At 40.9% G+C, this 18859-nt stretch overlaps 2 protein-coding genes across 2 annotated transcripts in view; both read left to right on the forward strand.

Annotated features, from left to right (window-relative positions):
* The window catches only part of LOC145446583 (calcium-activated chloride channel regulator 1-like), a 30390-nt gene extending 12933 nt beyond the window's left edge, over nucleotides 1–17457 (forward strand). The window contains exons 11-20 of the mRNA XM_080324934.1: nucleotides 701–868; nucleotides 1517–1619; nucleotides 1988–2067; nucleotides 2137–2478; nucleotides 2546–2553; nucleotides 5200–5348; nucleotides 5786–5966; nucleotides 15317–15417; nucleotides 17200–17307; nucleotides 17354–17457. Coding sequence (XP_080181060.1) covers nucleotides 701–868; nucleotides 1517–1619; nucleotides 1988–2067; nucleotides 2137–2478; nucleotides 2546–2553; nucleotides 5200–5348; nucleotides 5786–5966; nucleotides 15317–15417; nucleotides 17200–17307; nucleotides 17354–17457 — 1344 coding nt within the window. The remainder of the gene's footprint in view (nucleotides 1–700; nucleotides 869–1516; nucleotides 1620–1987; nucleotides 2068–2136; nucleotides 2479–2545; nucleotides 2554–5199; nucleotides 5349–5785; nucleotides 5967–15316; nucleotides 15418–17199; nucleotides 17308–17353) is intronic.
* Nucleotides 1–18859, forward strand: part of LOC145447022 (uncharacterized) — a 55940-nt gene that overhangs the window by 29093 nt on the left and 7988 nt on the right. The window lies entirely within an intron of this gene.

Below are 18859 nucleotides of genomic sequence, written 5' to 3' on the forward strand. Positions count from 1 at the left end.
GATTGGCGGCAACAACATCACAAGACAGACCACCGGTGTTATATTCACGCCAAATGACGATACGTGTTTTCTAGATGCACTACCCCTATTTTTTATTGGCAACTAGAACTAGAACAAGAACTATATTCACATTTCGAAATTCGCAATTGGAACTAGAGCAAGAGCTAGGCTACTCAGAAAATAGTAGTTAGTTTACCCGCAACTAACTACATTGGTAGTTTGTAACACGTCGTCTGCAGAAGACAAGACGTTTTAGTAAGCATGCTGTCATTTAACAGAAGACCGATATACTTTACTATGAGCTGTCAGCTTTTAGCACGACCTACTTAGATTTAGACTTTCGTATGACACCACCTACATAATATTGAGATGGCGGGGAGGAGCATACATAGACCTGAAACACCCGGGTAGAACGTCTGAATTCGATCGCATTGGTGTTGCAGCTGTGGATTGTTCCACTATGTTATCTAGCCACGAAGTCGTAGTTTCGATTCCAGATACTTCGATAGTCGGTCGTCGGAAGGGAAATGCCACTAAATTCCCACTATGCAATAACGAAAACCACACTGCACTCTCTAATGTTAGTCGAGAGCAGAAAACACACTACATCAAAGAGAAACAAATATTTTTTAACATCTATGAAGTCCTTCTCAACTTTCTGAAATTGTAGCCACAAGCGATTTAGTCCTATTTCTAATAGACCGGACAATGGGAGTACAGTGTTACCAGCACTGCTTCCGGTATAGAGGACCTTACAGTCACCGTGACCTCAAAACCAAGAAATGACTCCATATCTGTGGTAACTGTGGAATCGTACCTCGGAAAAACTGACATCGCTACCAGAGAGCCGGTATATGTGTATGCCAAGGTATTTTCAACATCATTTTCATTATTTATATTAAATATATTTAGTGGTATCTAGCAATAAGGGTGTGCTGGAGGACAGTCATTCATTTTTGAGGTGAGGTATAGGTCGAGGGTACTCATCATACAGATAAAAACTTTATATTATATTATAAATATACATATTTATACTTCTAAAGACCTAACGTCCTAACCGGCCGCCGGATACGGCACTGAGTGAGTAGCTTCATATTGCAATTGTGTTGCTGCTTAGTTTTCCCAAGGCGTTAGGCAGGCATGATGGGTGCTTGGGAATATCATTGCTTATGAAGTAGGCTAATACTTCATAGTAGTGCGACTAGAACGGGATAAGAAATGTAGGGCTAATATATCTCGACCTACTGATTAGAAAGTAACGTGAATAATGGAAATACAACAGCGTATATTCCGAGCCCCCGGTATGACGCATGATCGCATCAGATGATTTCTAGTTTAGTTGTCATATCATTGAAGATTTGGTGGCAATTTAAAACCAGAATATGTACTCTTAGCATTATTAGCTAGAATGGTCAAACTTTATGCGGTGTTGTACCGCGGATGTCCGCCATCACCCAGAGGAATGCCTTATAATATAAATGATCATTGATCAATGTGTAGGCTCGTCTTTGTGCAGGTGAGCAATGGATTTGATACGGTGCTGGGAGCGAATGTCACTGCCGTAATCACAGAACCATCTAATAGTGAAACCTTTCTGCGACTTCTTGACAACGGAGCAGGTGATGAAAACCGTTATGGGCTAATATATATATATATATACGGGGTACGCTTAGCTATATCATTTTCACTGTAGCTATTTACTGAGGTGGGTCGGACGTTTACCATATATTATGTGAATAAAGTGGAATTATAATTATAAAGAAACGGAGACACAATATTGACATTATCAACTTGAGCCGGCAACCTATCTTTGTACCGGAGCCTATCAATCGGTAATTCATAATAGGTCATGAGCGGCCATTGCATTTTTGTTCGGTTGCTGTGATGTTTACAAAGTTTCAGAAGCGAATTGACTGCTTATCAGTGTTATTACTGGTAATGCGTAGTTAAAATCCTACATTCGTCAGTTAACATTCATAACTCACAGGATCAGATATTCGTAAGGATGATGGCTTCTATTCGAGATACTTTTACCAATATTCGTCTAATGGCAGATACTCAGTACGAGTAAGTTACGAAATCATCTCAATTTGTAAATGATACAGTATGTAAATCCTCACCTTCGGTCTATTTCAGATCTTGGTATCAGGAAGTCTTCTGACCACGGCTCATTCAGCTGGATCGCCTGCGGCATTTAATCCAGGGACGCTCCACCCTAATGGGACTTTGGTTCCGATTCAGAATAGACTCTCCAATATTCCAAACGTTACCGTGTCTAGTATTACATCGAATCGAGCTGGAGACGAATTTAATAGGATCACGTCAGGAGGATCGTTTTCCTACACGGGGTATGCATATATATATTCGACGGCTATCACAACAGCGTGTGTATATACGTTCTATTCAGGAACAATGTTCATTATTTTTTCACGAGTCTGCGCAAACACACCAACTCACTGCGTGGTCCCTTGGAGATTAGTGAGTGACACCAGAAGTGCGTGTATCCATTCAAGCCACATGATTCATTGATTGAATCAAATTACAGCATTTACAGTTCGTTTTATTACACGACACCAAGATAATCATATTATGAGTGAAGAAGGGGAACTGCGCCCTAAACATGATGTGGTCTCATCTTGAAGTTAAGCAATAATTGAAGCCATTTTTCAGAGAGCCACCGTATTCCAACTGCAGCTAAAAGATTTTAAAAATATGCACCATATCACACGTGCGACTGTGTGTAAGTTGAGAATTAAAGACTGGTAACGATGGATTTTTTTGGTGCTCGGCACGGATTTTCTGTGCGCGCAGACTGTGTCAGCAGTGCGCGCGCGCGCACGCTCGTATCTTAGAGGGAACATTGCCCAGCACCGTAACAGCTGCACCCAACCCCCCACCTCCAATTACAGGGGGCTGTAGCTTCGAAGGGGGCCCAAATCATTTCGCAAATAAACAAAGCCCAATATGTTTGTTTTTATACGTCATGCATATTGTGAGATGGTATGTAGAGGTATCGATGAAATGCCACGTGGAAGTGTGGGTGGTATAAAAAGCGAAGCCATCAGAAGCTGGGTTGAATATCCTGTATGGGGATCCTAAGACCAGCGTGTCGCCGGGGGCCTGACAAAGAGCTTCTTCTGTCCTGGTTCTACCCATACTTCAATACCAAACCAAATCATCCGATATGTGGGACCAACGATGCCTATCATCAATGATATCTTGAAGTAGAGTTCAATATGGACGAAATTCGAGTATTTTAGAACTCTTGATCAGTAAGTTCATAATGTTTTCATCGCTAAGTCAAGCACTTTATTAGCAGAGGTGAACAGTAACGAATTACTTGTAGGCTACTTCTTTTGAACTCGATTGGGATTTACTGTCTTGCACTTACTGATTTTTTAAATATTTCCTCTTTTACACACCAGTTCTCTAGGCAAACTATTTACGTTTTAGACTTTCGGCGTAAAGTGGAAGTCAGTTTAGAGTTAGGTTTACTTCACGGTTATGAGTGTAATTGTCATAACGACTAGCCGAAAAAGTCCCCACATGACAGTCAGATTTGTACAAACTACTGGATTTTCTAAAAGCGCCACGATAACTGTAATTAGAACTCCTCACTTTTCCAAATCCCGCAACTAGAACGAAAACTAGAACTAACGACCTTGAAAAATTAATACACCGCAGTGCGAACTTTTGACTTATAGCCTGCCAACGTTTTCCCCGATTCCCATTCCCACACAAATAATTACCCACCTATGGCGTAGGGGTTCCTAAGTGCCTAACTGATAAGAACCGTATACTGAACTGGATTTCATTCTCCTAGGCAACACAATAATTTTTATTTTATCGGAAATATCAGACATAGAATAGACATTTCAAAAGGACGGAGTTCCGAGTTTTAAATGGAAGAGATTTCTACCACAAAAACCCTCCCGCTGGCAACGCCACTGTTATTAGTGATGGCTCTGAGCTGGTAATCGCTGCACAAACATCATTCAACAGAACACCGGTATCTCGATCCACGCAAAAGGAAGACACGTGTTTTTAGTTGATCGGCAACTAACATTTTTTCAAACGTGAAACTAGAACTAGAACTACTGAATTTTCAAAATTTGCAACTATACCTACGGCTACTGACTTTTCAAAATCCGCAACTAGAACTAATCTAGAGCAGGGCTGGCCAACCTTTTCGGCCAAAGGGCCACATTCGATTGACGAACTTTTGCGCGGGCCACTATCCGCGCGAGGCGCGAAAATGTTTGAAGTTCATAGGTCAATAATATTGTCACTAAACTATATTGCGGGCCTGATGTATATCGCTGGGCTAAGTTTGCGAGGACTGGGCTATTCGGAGCATGGACATATCGATATCGAAAGCTGCGACCAACATGCGTCAATCATTTCGTGCCTAGGTTTCATGGTCGACGGTCTTACTGCGAGCGCGAACGCAAGGTCGCATATGTTGAACGACACTTTGTCTCGTAATCGCGAATATAGTTAGACTCAATCTGATACATTAGGTGTTCTTCCATTTTCACAAAAGGCCAACAATATTAAAAACAAGAAATCGAGTGACAACATATTGCGCTAAGCTTGTAGAAAATTTTTACCTTTGATAAATCTATCGCAAAGTATTCTGCTCCATGGTACTATACGAAGATATACCAATATGTGAATGGCTGATGGATCTGTCAATGCGTCGGAACTGATATTTTAGTCATCGCATCTCAAGTATTGCGGCCAGACTAATCAAATTTTTGGTTGGCCTTGCAAGCTCAAAATCTGTGCAATCCATTTTTGATGATATTAGAAATTTCGGAAATTACCTCGCGGGCCACGGGTTGGCCGGCCCAGATCTAGAGCCTCAGTTTTTTGACCGTCAACTAACTAAATGAGTAGTTTGTACAAGTCTGAGGACAGTCTTTTAATATAGTTTCGAAAATTACAGGAATTTGTAGTTTGATTATTTATTTTGCGGTTGCCCCGAAGATGCACCGTGCACCTGACATGTCTACTTTTACTACCTGTATCAACAATGGCTCTTTGGCCACTTCTGATGATTATTACTCATTTGTATGCAGTGTATAATTGAAAATCAATCTTGATGAAGTAGTTCTAACACCGATTAAAAATTTACCAGGTCTAGTTTTTATATTATAGGCCTATCCCATTCAAGCTGTAGTGTACATTGTTACCCAGGCCGACTATAACACCTGGTACGGACGTGTTCGGACCGAATACAATAACTGATTTGTCAGCGACTCAAACCAACGTTTCCGTCGTGCACAATCCGTCATTCATTCAAATTTCTTTTACCGCCCCCGGTGACGATTTGGATGAGGGATACGGTGAGTAGCCTATACCAACGATAAATACTAATATCAATCATTTGATGTGCAAATAGAGTCTGCATCTGGACTCGTGTAAGCTTCCCAGTCTAGCAGTCGGAGATTACAGTATGCTGAATCCCTATACTGCGATGCCGTGATTTCACAAAAATTGTCGGGGAATTTTCACCTCCAAAGGCCGATAACGATATTTGTGTAGAGTGTGATATCGTCTCGATAATACCGGCCGCCCGGGTTCTAATTGAAATATACCGATTTTCTAACATATTAGAAGTGGAATTACCGACAGTTTGAAAATATACCTTCATCATTTAGATCAGAAGCAGTCGGAAATAACAGCGTACGGTGGCGATACAGTAATCAGTAGCCTGAATTCAAAGATCTCTTCGTTTTTGCCTGAGATCTGTTTTACTCATGTCAGCATTTGATGTTTTCAGCATCGTATTACGCAATACGATATACGAATGAATCGTCGTCACTTCTCCGGAACGACTTTGATTCTGGAACGCCGGTAAATCAGCAAGACCTCGTGACCGGCAACCTTTCGTCTCCCCGGGAAGCACTCAGCGGAGAAACCTTCGTGATTGAAATTTCAAACGTGGAAGAGAATGACAGGCGGTAAGTAATTTCCGTTGGGTTGATTTGAACTTATAGATAGATCATGGTTACTGAACTGGAGTACAACAATCCGAATACGGACCTTACCTGTCACCTGTCACAGTATTTACTCATTTTTTTTTAACAAAACCAAATCCATTATCCAATTACATAGCAAATTCATATTGAAATGAGCCTGAATATTTTCGCCTGATACTCGTCAGGGGTAAACGTGAGCAACTAGTAAAGAATTGAAAAGATCGTTGTATGTATATCAACGATCGTATCGCCAAATATGATATCACCGGCTCCAAAGCCGTGCTTGTAATGACTATGTTGTAACCACATCAGCTACCGCTGTCAATTATGTAATAAGATTCAATTACTTCGTTTCCACGCACGGTCGACGGACGGCCGAAGGGCCATGTCGCATGCGTTGTACATGTCGGCCGTGTTTCCATGACCAGGCGTAATCCGATCGTGACTTGGCCGAACTAGGTGGGCGAAGCGATCGCGATGACGTTTTTGGCTTACTTACTCAGTAATAATTTCATAATAATCACAAGATTGCGATAAATGACTCGGTAGGAATGAGCCGAGATGACTTGTAGCGGTCATTCAATTAAACAACCCGCTTTGACCTTGAACACGTAGGCCTAAATCCATCCAACATGTAAAATGGTCACGATGAACCACTTGCTTAAAACTAACAGAATATAAAATAAGATGGAAAAAAGATGAAAATCAGGTGGCATATCCTAGTATGTGGGAGATATAGATATGGAATATCGTGGTCCGATAATTTCGAACGCAGAATAGTAACTTGTCCATCAGTAGGGTTACCATACGTCCTCTTTTAAGAGGATTTGTCCTCTTTTTTGACTTTTTTGAAAGTGTCCTCGGAGGACGGCCTTTTGTCCTCTTTTTTGAGATTTTGTCCTCTTTATTGGAAATTTAGGTCATATTTAGAGCAAATTGCGAGTGATATGCCGTAAATTAGCACAGAAGTGACGCTCCAGCGGGTATTTCGGAATGAAAAACGGGGATTTTAGCTCTGAGCGAAAAGATGACCTTTTTTTTTAGTCATCCACCTAGCAATGTGGAGAGAAAAACGATAGTTTGAGAACTCTGAGCGGAAAGATGACCTTTTTTTTTGTCAACCGATCACAAAGTGGGAAAAATTGACCGGTTTTTAAGAATTCTTCTCCGGTTTTGCAAGTCTCATATTTCGGAAAAAGTGTCCTCTTTTTAGATTTCCAAAATATGGTAAGCCGATCCATTAGTCTACCCATAGTGTCTTTAACGCAGAGCGAACGTTTGTAGTTGTTATAATTGTATATCTGACTCCAAGAAGGTTGCGTTTACAATTCGCTGCGTGTTTCCTCTTCCGTTCGCCGACCGGCGTACGACCTTGTTGGCTAACGTACCACGTAGCCTGTCTATTGCACACGTATTCGATGGATCACACTGACGAATATATTTTGTTTCCGTCTCCCCGACTTGTAACTTTATTGAATGTCACGTACGGTTCAAAATGCAATATATTTTTCTCGCAATTGGCGAAGTACTTATGAATGTCTATTGACTTCCGAACCAGCTAATAATCATGAATGTATACATACACACGTATATCTCGAAAATGAACCCAACGTCGTACGATTTCATATTTCGTTATCTACGTTCACACGACAAATTATACAACTCACAAAGGTCTTATCAAGTCTCAATTCAGGGAATTACGTACGGTTTACCAACTCCTTATTAACCATTATTCAAATGGCGTTATACCAATATATTTCGTTAAAAGTTCCCCCTTCTTACCAAAAAGAACTTGGTGTAAAAAAAAACGAATATATTGGTAAATATCTTATACCTAGGGTCATACAACATATGGACTGGGGCTAATCATAGGGACTGAAGCTAATCCTAGGGATTGGAGACAGGAAACGATTTTATATGCAGGGGCAAAAGTAAACTAATGAAACGACATACCATCCAAGCGTGGCATTCGGAAACCCTATTTTACATTACCACCTCGGAACGACTCGCAATATCATCGTTCCGTCCTACTGGCAACTGAAACTCAGATCAACAATAGTTAGCGTTCTAACAAAACAAAGAAATAAAATACATAATATAACCAGCACAAAAGCGTTACAACAGCGACATTAAAGGTCACTTCGCATGCAATTACATATTAAATCATCAATACACTAAAATACATAATAATTAGTCCACACTTGATACCATAGAGACATTCACGATCTCATTGCTTGCAGAACGTACCATCATTAAACACAAATGCAGAACTAAAATATCAATAGCACAACATCGGGGCAGCGGATACATTAAAGGTATCTTCGCATGCACCACAAAGTAATGAAAATGAATAATGAATATAAACAAAATGGGACATATACACTGCAATTCATTGACAAAACCAGTCTATATGCACTGACGAATGCCATCAACGTGTATGCAAGGTCAACACCATAATTCATTCAGCAATCATGCTTCAAAACCCACAGAACATGCTATTCACTGTCATTCACTTACTTCTTCTACCTTCTCATCATTACTGTTAACCCGTCCAGCGGGAACAGCAATCATTCCTACCAAATCCGTGTTGTTCGCGCGCAACAACAGAGGGCTTATGGCAACTCAACGACAATTCTGCCGTGACCATCTCAAATATGACGCACAGTTCCGTGAAGCATAAGCGGGCCTACACGAGCCTAACATTCTGATGTCCGCACATATTACTACAACGCATACTTCAGCAATGAGCTTCGGTGACCCCACCTTACATTCTACAACGGGGGGTCACAACACCATGCAGCAATCCTGCATTTACATAATATATCAATGCACAAAGCACGCTTTTCACTACGCATATCTTTACTTTACGCGATTCAACGATCGATGATGCAGCAATCCTGCATTTACGCAACATATTAATGCACAAGGCACCATTTTCAATCATGCGTATCTATATTCTACGCGATTTACTGCAACACATAATCATTTAAATGTCTTGGTCTAACAATACGTCTCCCTCTGGACGTATACTTTGGGCTTGTCTCGTTGAGAGTTCTGCCTTCATTACATGTTTGGGTCTTAGATTTGGATTCATGTCCATTATTATCGCGATCAACCTCAAGAGGTAAGCTATCAGATATTCGCTCTCGAGCCGCGTCACTGATACTACCCGGACAGTCGCTACCGCTGTCATCACAACTAGACAAAATTACATGTACGTCACCCGGATTTCCCGCGGAGTTTACAAATCAACAACATTAGGCGATCAAAAAAAACACAAACATCACTTAATACCTCAAAACAACACATACACGATATTACGGCAACATTAAAGGATACATTACATTGGGCATTCAAAAACCGATAATATTACTCGCACGCAAACTAATTAGCAAGACACTGTTATGGGTATTAAAAGGACTAAATTCACTTGCAATCATTTTATTCTAAATTGATATGAAACTTCCTAATTCATATCACGTAGCATTTAACATTGGTATATACCAACAGAACGAGAGTGTGCCCTATTTATTGTATTACATGCAAAGCAATGTTTGCAAATATCATGCACTACCGCGGTGCATGTTTTCTCAATGATATACTCAACATAAGGGTATCGTCGTATGGCAGAGGCCTAATATCTCTTCATAAGGCTTGCAATATATCATTATTCATCACACATACATATCAAGCTATTCAGCTATTGGATGCATCATGGCATCGAATAAATAGGGTAGCCTTCTTGCCACGGGTTTACCCGCACACATCTCTTAACAAAACATCATGCTATATAAGCACCTGCGTCATACATCTGCAAGCAGCGCAGTATTTGACCCGCAGGAAATGCGACCCCTACCTGGGTAGAGAAACCAATGATTGCAAGTTACTCTACTAAACTATACTTTGTCAATATCCCAATAACAGCAACCAACTAACGTCGTAGTGCAAGAGCATAAAATCGATCTACCTTAAATTTTTCTAATCCGTGTGATGCATTAATCAGCGATTTCAGAGCTCTGGGGTTCATGCCCGGAACTGCCTCGGCATAAAAGTTATTTAACTTCTGAGTAATCGGAACCTCAAAACGGTCCAACAAAACTTTTTTAAGCAAATCGTAGCAATTAGGATCATGTGAGCTAGGAACACTTCCGTCAATAGCGGCGAATTGCGCGTCATTCAAGTTCCTCAGCAAAATGATATATTTAGATTTTTGCGACCGTACATTCTCGCCTTCAAGTTGACATTCTAACGTCATGAAATACCGTGCCGGAGCATTCTCGTTAAAAGGCCGATCGATAGTGATCTCGCGAGAGGTGAATCTGTCCAGAGGTTCGTTGTCACTACTTTCCACTTCCATTTATGACAGTGAATAGCAATTGCTCATGCGAGAATTGAAAATGATTACCTTTTCCGTTGCCCGTACACGCAAATGTCGCACTGCACACAGACGAAGGTTCCGCAGCAATAACAGCTCAGCTTCTAGCACGAATTATTGGCTATATCACTGAGAAAACAAAATTAAAGTAAGCCACATGGAATTTACACCGAAATACTAGAAATCATCTACTTTTAATTTACTTATTTAATCGGAACTGGAATACTCATACCACAATACACATTTACAACATATCTCGACTCTCTGACATGACTCAAAGAATGAATTCTGATATTTATGCAATTCACTACACACTCCACCGTCTCTGAAACCGAAATAAAATGCAAAGCCCTCTCCGGGAATGCTACTTAACTTCAAAATATGTTACAATCCTCCGTATCTTCTGCGCAGGCGCTCTTCGTTGTCAATTCTTCTTGCGAGAACGTCACGATGCCTTTTGTAAATTTCTTCGTGCGAGAACGTCGCGATTACTTTTGATGTCCGTCCTCGTCACTGATTGTTGATTGAACGTTTTCACCGTCGTGCGATGCGTATGGTCTTTCTCGCCGTCGTGCAGGGCGAATCTTTATATTGATTGTCTCCGTGGTCCGTTGCTGTATTGCTCTTTCTCGCCGTCGTGCAAGGCGAATCTTTATATTGATTGTCTTCGGTCGGTCGGTCTTGATTGATTGAACGTCGGAAGGTCAACCACTTTAACGCAGAGCGAACGTTTGTAGTTGTTATAATTGTATATCTGACTCCAAGAAGGTTGCGTTTACAATTCGCTGCGTGTTTCCTCTTCCGTTCGCCGACCGGCGTACGACCTTGTTGGCTAACGTACCACGTAGCCTGTCTATTGCACACGTATTCGATGGATCACACTGACGAATATATTTTGTTTCCGTCTCCCCGACTTGTAACTTTATTGAATGTCACGTACGGTTCAAAATGCAATATATTTTTCTCGCAATTGGCGAAGTACTTATGAATGTCTATTGACTTCCGAACCAGCTAATAATCATGAATGTATATCAACTTCCGAACCAGCTAATAATCATGAATGTATATCAACTTCCGAACCAGCTAATAATCATGAATGTATACATACACACGTATATCTCGAAAATGAACCCAACGTCGTACGATTTCATATTTCGTTATCTACGTTCACACGACAAATTATACAACTCACAAAGGTCTTATCAAGTCTCAATTCAGGGAATTACGTACGGTTTACCAACTCCTTATTAACCATTATTCAAATGGCGTTATACCAATATATTTCGTTAAAGTGTCCTATATGCTGTCAACACAAGCAAATCTCACGGCTCAGTGAAATTGTATCACGTCACAATTTCCATTTGGCTACAGGCAATTTGACGGTCATTTTTCACCGGCTTGCCGAGCATTAAATGTGGCGAAACGGGTATCAATCGAATCAATGGTGAAACGAGAGAGTTAGTCTCTCGTTACTCTCTCGTTTCGCCAGACAGCATTGTTGCGTCTAAATGCCAATCTCCATACCAATGAAAAATTCGAGGCTGATTGTGGGGGTTCCAGGGCAGCGAGCGGAATAAAATCTATATTTTCGTAATCAGTGCAGAGTCAGCTTTCGATTGATACCTGTTTCACCAAATTTAATGCTCGACAAGCCGGTCAAAAATGACCGTCAAATTGCCTGTAGCCAAATGGAAATTGTGACGTGGTACAATTTCACTGAGCCGTGAGCTTTGCTTGTGTCGACACCATATAGGACACTATGGTCTACCGGTGCTGCTGTTTCGTCGTCATGATTCAGACATGAACTTCGAGTGTCCTGTTGATGATTTGCTTACCAGGGGTATGTGATTAAGTTCACCTAGTTTGTGGTCGAACGGTAGTTTGTATTGTATCCATGCACCAGAACACAAACCCTCGAATTGTGGTAGCAGCGTATGTGAGCAGATCGCGAAGAAGATCTCGGTAGCCTACGGATAATTCGTAGCAGTACCGGTACTACTAATTTCCGTTACAATCACAATTAAATTTCTGGTTTCTCAATGCGTCCAAGATCCGTCCGGAGTGCAGCCATGATTAGTTTGATACGAAAAATGTATTGTGAGTAGCAAATAGCAATTTGCTAATCGAAGACACAGCGGAAGCATGGCCGAACGGCTAAGCCGAAGTATTCACTCGATGGCTGACGAGTCGGCCGACATGGGTATGCTTGCGCAACGAAATTCTCTCGTTCGTCGGCCGAGTCTCTCGAAAATGGGCCCATAGGCCGTGCATGAAACGCAGTAAATGTGTTCTTAAAAGGTTCTCTAAAACAGCGCACCAGTCACACCGCCTTCACGCCCGTCCTGTCCATCGCGTGACCGAGGATCCAGTCGGAGCGTCGAGAGCACATATCTAATCATTACGTTAATCACAATCACAGATTATTTCTTGTACCCTGCTGTGTAATATACTAAAAGTTGGACTATACTGCATGTCAGCTCCGTATAAATCAGCCCTTTCGTGAACAGGGTTGAATCAGGTCAAATCTACCTGGGAATTGTATCATAGTGACATTCAGTTGCACGTATACATTTGATTCCAAGAATTGGAAGCTAATTCGTCTTGCTGGTAGTGTGGTAAACTGCAGTAACGAGTAACTTTTCAATACGATGAAATTCTAGTAAATTGACTTGATAGTTAAATTAAATTAATATCACATATTACCTAGTTATGTTACAAGCAACACTCTGTTATCGGCTATCACCGGAAATTAATGGATAATTTTTCAGAGATATGCTCGATATGCACCAATGGGTTGCGGGTTCGAGTCCGACCGAGGTCGACTCCAGAATTCCTACCTAAGTGTTGGAGGTTTATCTAGGCTCCTCCTCGCCATCTCATCCGTGCAAGCAGTGTCTTATAAAAGCATAGAAGTGGACCGTGCTACAAGTCGGCAGCTACGGAATAAAAATGAAGAAAATTGGCCTGGTGTAAAGGACCATAGTAGTCGACAAACTCCATGAATACCTCAAAACGAACAAATATTACCAAGTTAAATTACAAGCAACATTCTGTTACCGGCTATCACTGGAAATTAATTGAAAATTTTGAAGAGATATATTCGTAAATTTACGAACTTTTGTTCAGTATAATACAGGGGCGGCCAACCTGTGGCCCGCGAGAAGGTTTTGAGTGGCCCAGGAGGTAATTTTCGGAATTAGTTATATTATCAAAAATGGATTGCCCAGATTGTGAACTTATGAGGACAACCAAAAATATAATTAGTTTGGCCGCTACACTTGAGATGTTGATGACTAAAATATCAGTTCCGACGCATTGGCCGATGCATGGGCCAATCACATTTTGGCAGATCTTCGCACAATACAATGAAGTAGAATATTTTGCGGTCGACTTATCTGAAGAAAAATTTTCCTCACGCTTCGCACAATTTGTTGTCACTAGATTTCTTGATTTTATTATTCTTACCTCCTCCTGAAAACGAAGAAAAAACTCCTAATGTGCTAGATCAGTGGTTCCCAACCTTTTTGTCTTCGCGGACCCCTTTCGGACCGTCACGGACCCCCAAGAAGTTTTAGTTCAAATTTAGCTCAATTATCGTGCAATCAACATCTGTCTTGTGCAAATGATACCTGTAGCCTTAGTGATAAATGTTTCTTGCTGTACATTTATTATGGCATCCCTGTGCCATCAACCAGAGATGAGATAAGTGAAAAAGCGGCCAAGAACGAGTGATATGGTCAATTCGTCATGAACAGTTGGGTAAGACATGACGTCATACCTTACTACTCTACAAGGAAGCATCATCATAATACATACAATAACCTACCTAACAAAAAATCAAAATGACTTTTCTTGAAAAATAAGACCGACATGAACGAGTGCCAAAAATCGATTTCCACAAATATAGATGGTGGCGAATGTAATAATAACACGGAACGCTCCCGACGACACATTTGAGTACGATCGCAATAAATTGACAAACAAGCCTTGTCATTTTTATCTAGCGGCTTATCTTGAAGTTAATATGGAAAAATGGTTATGTATCACTGAAGGAAACGGATTTTTGTAAACATTTCGAAGTCCCCGTCATTGAACTTACTCCTCCGCCAATTTTTCTCTCTCACAATCTCCAATAAAACATCTCCAAACAGCAAAATGTTTGTATCAGTGGGCTATTGGCAATTTAGCAATTAAAATGAGTCTGCACAGTAGGATATTTCGTCTCAGACGGCCATTCTGTCGATGTCAGCTCTGGAGTTTCATTGGTAATGAAGCGACACTGCCTCGTGATTTTCCGAATTAAAAAAAATACAAATTAGGTTATCAAATATTTTGATGCTTCGCGGACCCCCTGAAAATGCTTCGCAGACTCCCGGTTGAGAACCTCTGTGCTAGATTGAGTGTAACTATGTTGGCATTACGAGAGAAAGTGTCGTCCAGCATGCGACCTTGTGTTTACGCTCGCAGAAAGACCGTCGACGATGAAACCTAATATAGGCATAAAATGATTAACGTATGTTGACCAAAGCTTCCGACAGCGATATGTCGAGGCGCCGAATAGTCCTGTCATTGCAAACTGAGCCCAGCGATATATAGCTGACCCACATTACACTCAAGTAACAGTATTATTGACCCATATACTCTGATAAATTTTCGCGCTTCGCGCAGCTAGTGGCCCGCGCAATGGCTCGTCAATTGCGTGTGGCCCATTGGCCGAAAAGGTTAGCCGCCCCTGGTGTAATACCATATTAGAATTGTATCACTGCACAATTGTTCATTAGAGTTATAACGGACTAAGCAAATCTTAAACTTTTAAAACTTGATCTTTACTAAAACATGTTGAATAGCACTGTAATAATGTATAGAAACATATGAACGTAAATAGGCTTGTCTACTGAAGTCGACGCGATATAAATTCGGAACTGCGACAATTAGTATTGAGTCTTTTTTGTCACAGATTATTCATGGCGGTAATGGCGTTTGACGAGATTGGTCAGTCTTCCGGAGTCTCAAACATTGCTTCTGTGACTCTCGTGATCGCGAGAACGTCAGAACCGGGTAAAATTACTAATATATTCTATATATGTGCAGTGTGCACGGGGCTTCATTCGTTAGTGCGCTGGTGATACTAGAAATTGTGTGTGCATCCCTGGTAAGAGTATTCATCGTTTGTACTCAAGTACACGTTGAAGTAACGTCGTACATGTCTATAATCAGTACAATTAGCGATTACCAAGTCAGTTAAAAATAAGTATTCTAGGTCGAGTTTTGCCCAAGACAATGAAAAATGTTAAGTAGAAACGGAAGTAGTCCAAAATCATAACCACTTGAGTAGGAATCAAAGTAGGCAAATATAGGCTACTTGAATTATTTCGCTACCAATCACCCCTGGATTACGGCTATCGGACCTGAGTGCATTGTAGCATAACAAATCGATGAAACAACAGAATAATAGGATAGAAGTTGCAAAAGATTAATTTTATTGTTAGGTATGACCAGTGGTGACTTTTGGGGTGGGCGAGGTGGGGCGGTCGCCCGGGCCCCTCTGTTCGAAGGACCCCCCCTCTTTGGTCAATTATCAAATCTCAGCATTTGATGGAAAAATCCCATATCTCGATAATCATTAAGTCTCTGCATTCGGTAGAAGTACTCAGTTTTGATGTTGTCTATCCTTGCAACCCTGCAATAATAGGTATGACCTAATCCAGCGCCTGGCTCAAACCTTGACGTGGTGTGCTGACTCATTACTAATGTTAGCCGATAGCTTTGCAGATTAGTGTGGGTATATTTAGCCTGCAGCAGTAGTATTGCTATTCTATTACTTCACGCTACATGTCATGCATCTTCAACATGAAGGTATATGAGCTTTAGTTAACTGGATCACCTCTTTTATAATTGTTCACCTCTTTTATAATTTGACAATGTATGAAAAAAGAAAGCCCAAGAGCTAGTGTTATGTTCGTGCATTTTACGTTGGTATCGTTTGTTTCTTAGTTATCTAGGATTAGTAATTACCGCCAATCATTATTTCCTCGTGTGTCGTGCTTCGTATTTATTCCCTGTGTTCTGTTGTCTCGTGGTCTTTCATTTAACTGAACTCTGGATCGTGTCGCCTGTCTTAAAGTTATTCTGCTGTTAATATATACTGATTTCATATTGCAACCTCGTCGTATTGAGTTATTGTTCAAACAAGATCAAGAACATACCAGCTAGAGCAATTCAACATTCCGACCTGCTTGAAAGCCTTGTTCCAGTGTCATATAGCCTACACATCACGTAGTCGCGTCCCATATGGCGGACTAATATTAAGCGGCAATAACATACTTATAGGGGACCTCCCGGAAGTCTATGCCCAGCCCCCCCCTATCGCAGGGCCACCGCTAGATATGACATAATACTACCGCCTAAATAGCACTTGTTGCTTCATTGACACTACTGATAGGCGATAACTTGTCGACAAACCAAACTGCGTAATTTCCAGCTACACCGATTTAGTAATGGTTTACGATAGTATCCGCAAAAGGCCAAAGCCTGATCCTTCAGTCCGCTTGTCTTCCTCATAGTGTACACTGTTATGCTTCGCGCATTTTCTCACTGGAAATTGAATAATAATACCGCAACAATTATAATGGTGTTTATAACGGAGTCATTTCGTAACATCTTCGTGACAGGCAGCATTTCTGTATTATCACCATGTCGTATCCTACGAGATCACCACATTAACAGCCCACATTAATCAGTCAAACGTTTCCACGTCATCACCTACTCGATAGATATTATCAAATGAAAGCCACCCACACATGCTGAAGTTTTGATTTTTAAGTGTGATGCATTTTCCAGAGACAGATCCACCAGATGACGGGGGTGCGAGTCAGAAGGTACTGCCAGGCAAAAAGACAATTGCTATTATCATCGGTGTATCAGTTGGAGGCGCTGTAGTGATTCTAAGTAAGTAAACCTTGCGCTTATTTACGTCAATCTGATAATCATGCAGCTTCTGTCTGTACTCAGCTGTGGCAAGATATGGTAGATTGCAACTATGTTCATAAACAACAGAGTTTCACGGGAATGTTACCGACTTCCGACCCGGCATTTTAAGCTGCATGGTATCGGCAGTGCAATGAACAAATTAACGATGGAACCGAGACTAGCACCCAAACACATTGTGCGCTTGGCTCGCTATCGGGATAATGCCTCAACGTCATAATACTTCAACATAGCCAGATAATGGCCATCATTTGGTGACCTCTATTGTCTCAAACTACCGTAAATAGCATGCGTTTGCATGTTCACATTTAAGTCGATATACTAACAATTTCTACTGAATGTATACTAGTTAGCCCTCTAGTTTACTGGACCCAGACATGGGGTAATCGCGATTAGTAATGGTAATCGGTTACGGCGATTACAGCATTTTCGAGTAATCGTAATCGCAATCGATTACATTTGCAAAAATTCCGAAGTAATCGTAATCGTAATCGACTACTTCACATATCTAATCGATTTTTTTGTGAAAGAACAATTAATTTTCAAGAACTATGACATAAACCGAACATTTCTGAACAAGTAAGATATATTTTACCAGGTTAGTGAAAGCAAAAACGTCTAATTTTTAAACGCCACTGCTCATTATTACGTCAGAAGTATTAGCTTTGATCGTGCTTGTGTAAGAAGTATCCACACGCGATATAGATATTCGATGACATTGTAGTCTGGTTGTAACTTGTAAGAACACCCAACATGCTCAATATCAGGTAATCAATACAGTCCAGACGTGTCACTACCTCGCAGCAGGATAATAATCACTACTTTGCCTAGTTTCAAATAGTAACTTCTGTATTGATGTTTGCTTATGCCTAGTTAAACTTTGTGTGAGCGTTGCGGCTTGGCGAGCAGTAGGCCTATGTATAATGTATATGTACGTACACCATACATTTGAAATTTTGTACTCATCAATCGAAACATTACGATTTCCAAAACCAAGCATTAAAAATCAACAGCTGCTGATATATATATAATAATAATCGAGCCGTTCATTGCCGTTTCTCGTGATGGCAGCTTGCAGTATCTGTATTAAGTGGAAAGCAGAATTTTATGTTCCTTTTATCTTGTTCTCATATGACTCTACTAGAAACGGGTGTCAATCAGTATTTCGCAATTATCTACATTTGGACCTGTCGCCATAATCATCCGCTTACACACCATATTAGCGTGAGTGGTAGCTAGAATCAGGACCAAAACAGCAATTCGTCCCCTCACTCCAAACGTTGTCATTTGGCCCCCATAGGGTGGCCAATTTTCAAGTTGATGACTAAATTTCGTCAATAATATTGGCAGGGTTGTAATGACTCGAGTCATGACTCGACTCGAGTCAGACTCGAGTCACGATTTTTTTATGACTCGACTTGACTCGAGTCATTTTCTTGAAATGGGAAAATGACTCGACTCGACTCGAGTCAATATTTGGATTGACTCGACTTGTACTCGAGTCATTACGCAT

The sequence above is a fragment of the Botryllus schlosseri genome, chromosome 9, assembly GCF_051294905.1.
Source record: "Botryllus schlosseri isolate E-star chromosome 9, Bs_hap1, whole genome shotgun sequence".
In the NCBI taxonomy this organism is placed as follows: domain Eukaryota; kingdom Metazoa; phylum Chordata; class Ascidiacea; order Stolidobranchia; family Styelidae; genus Botryllus; species Botryllus schlosseri.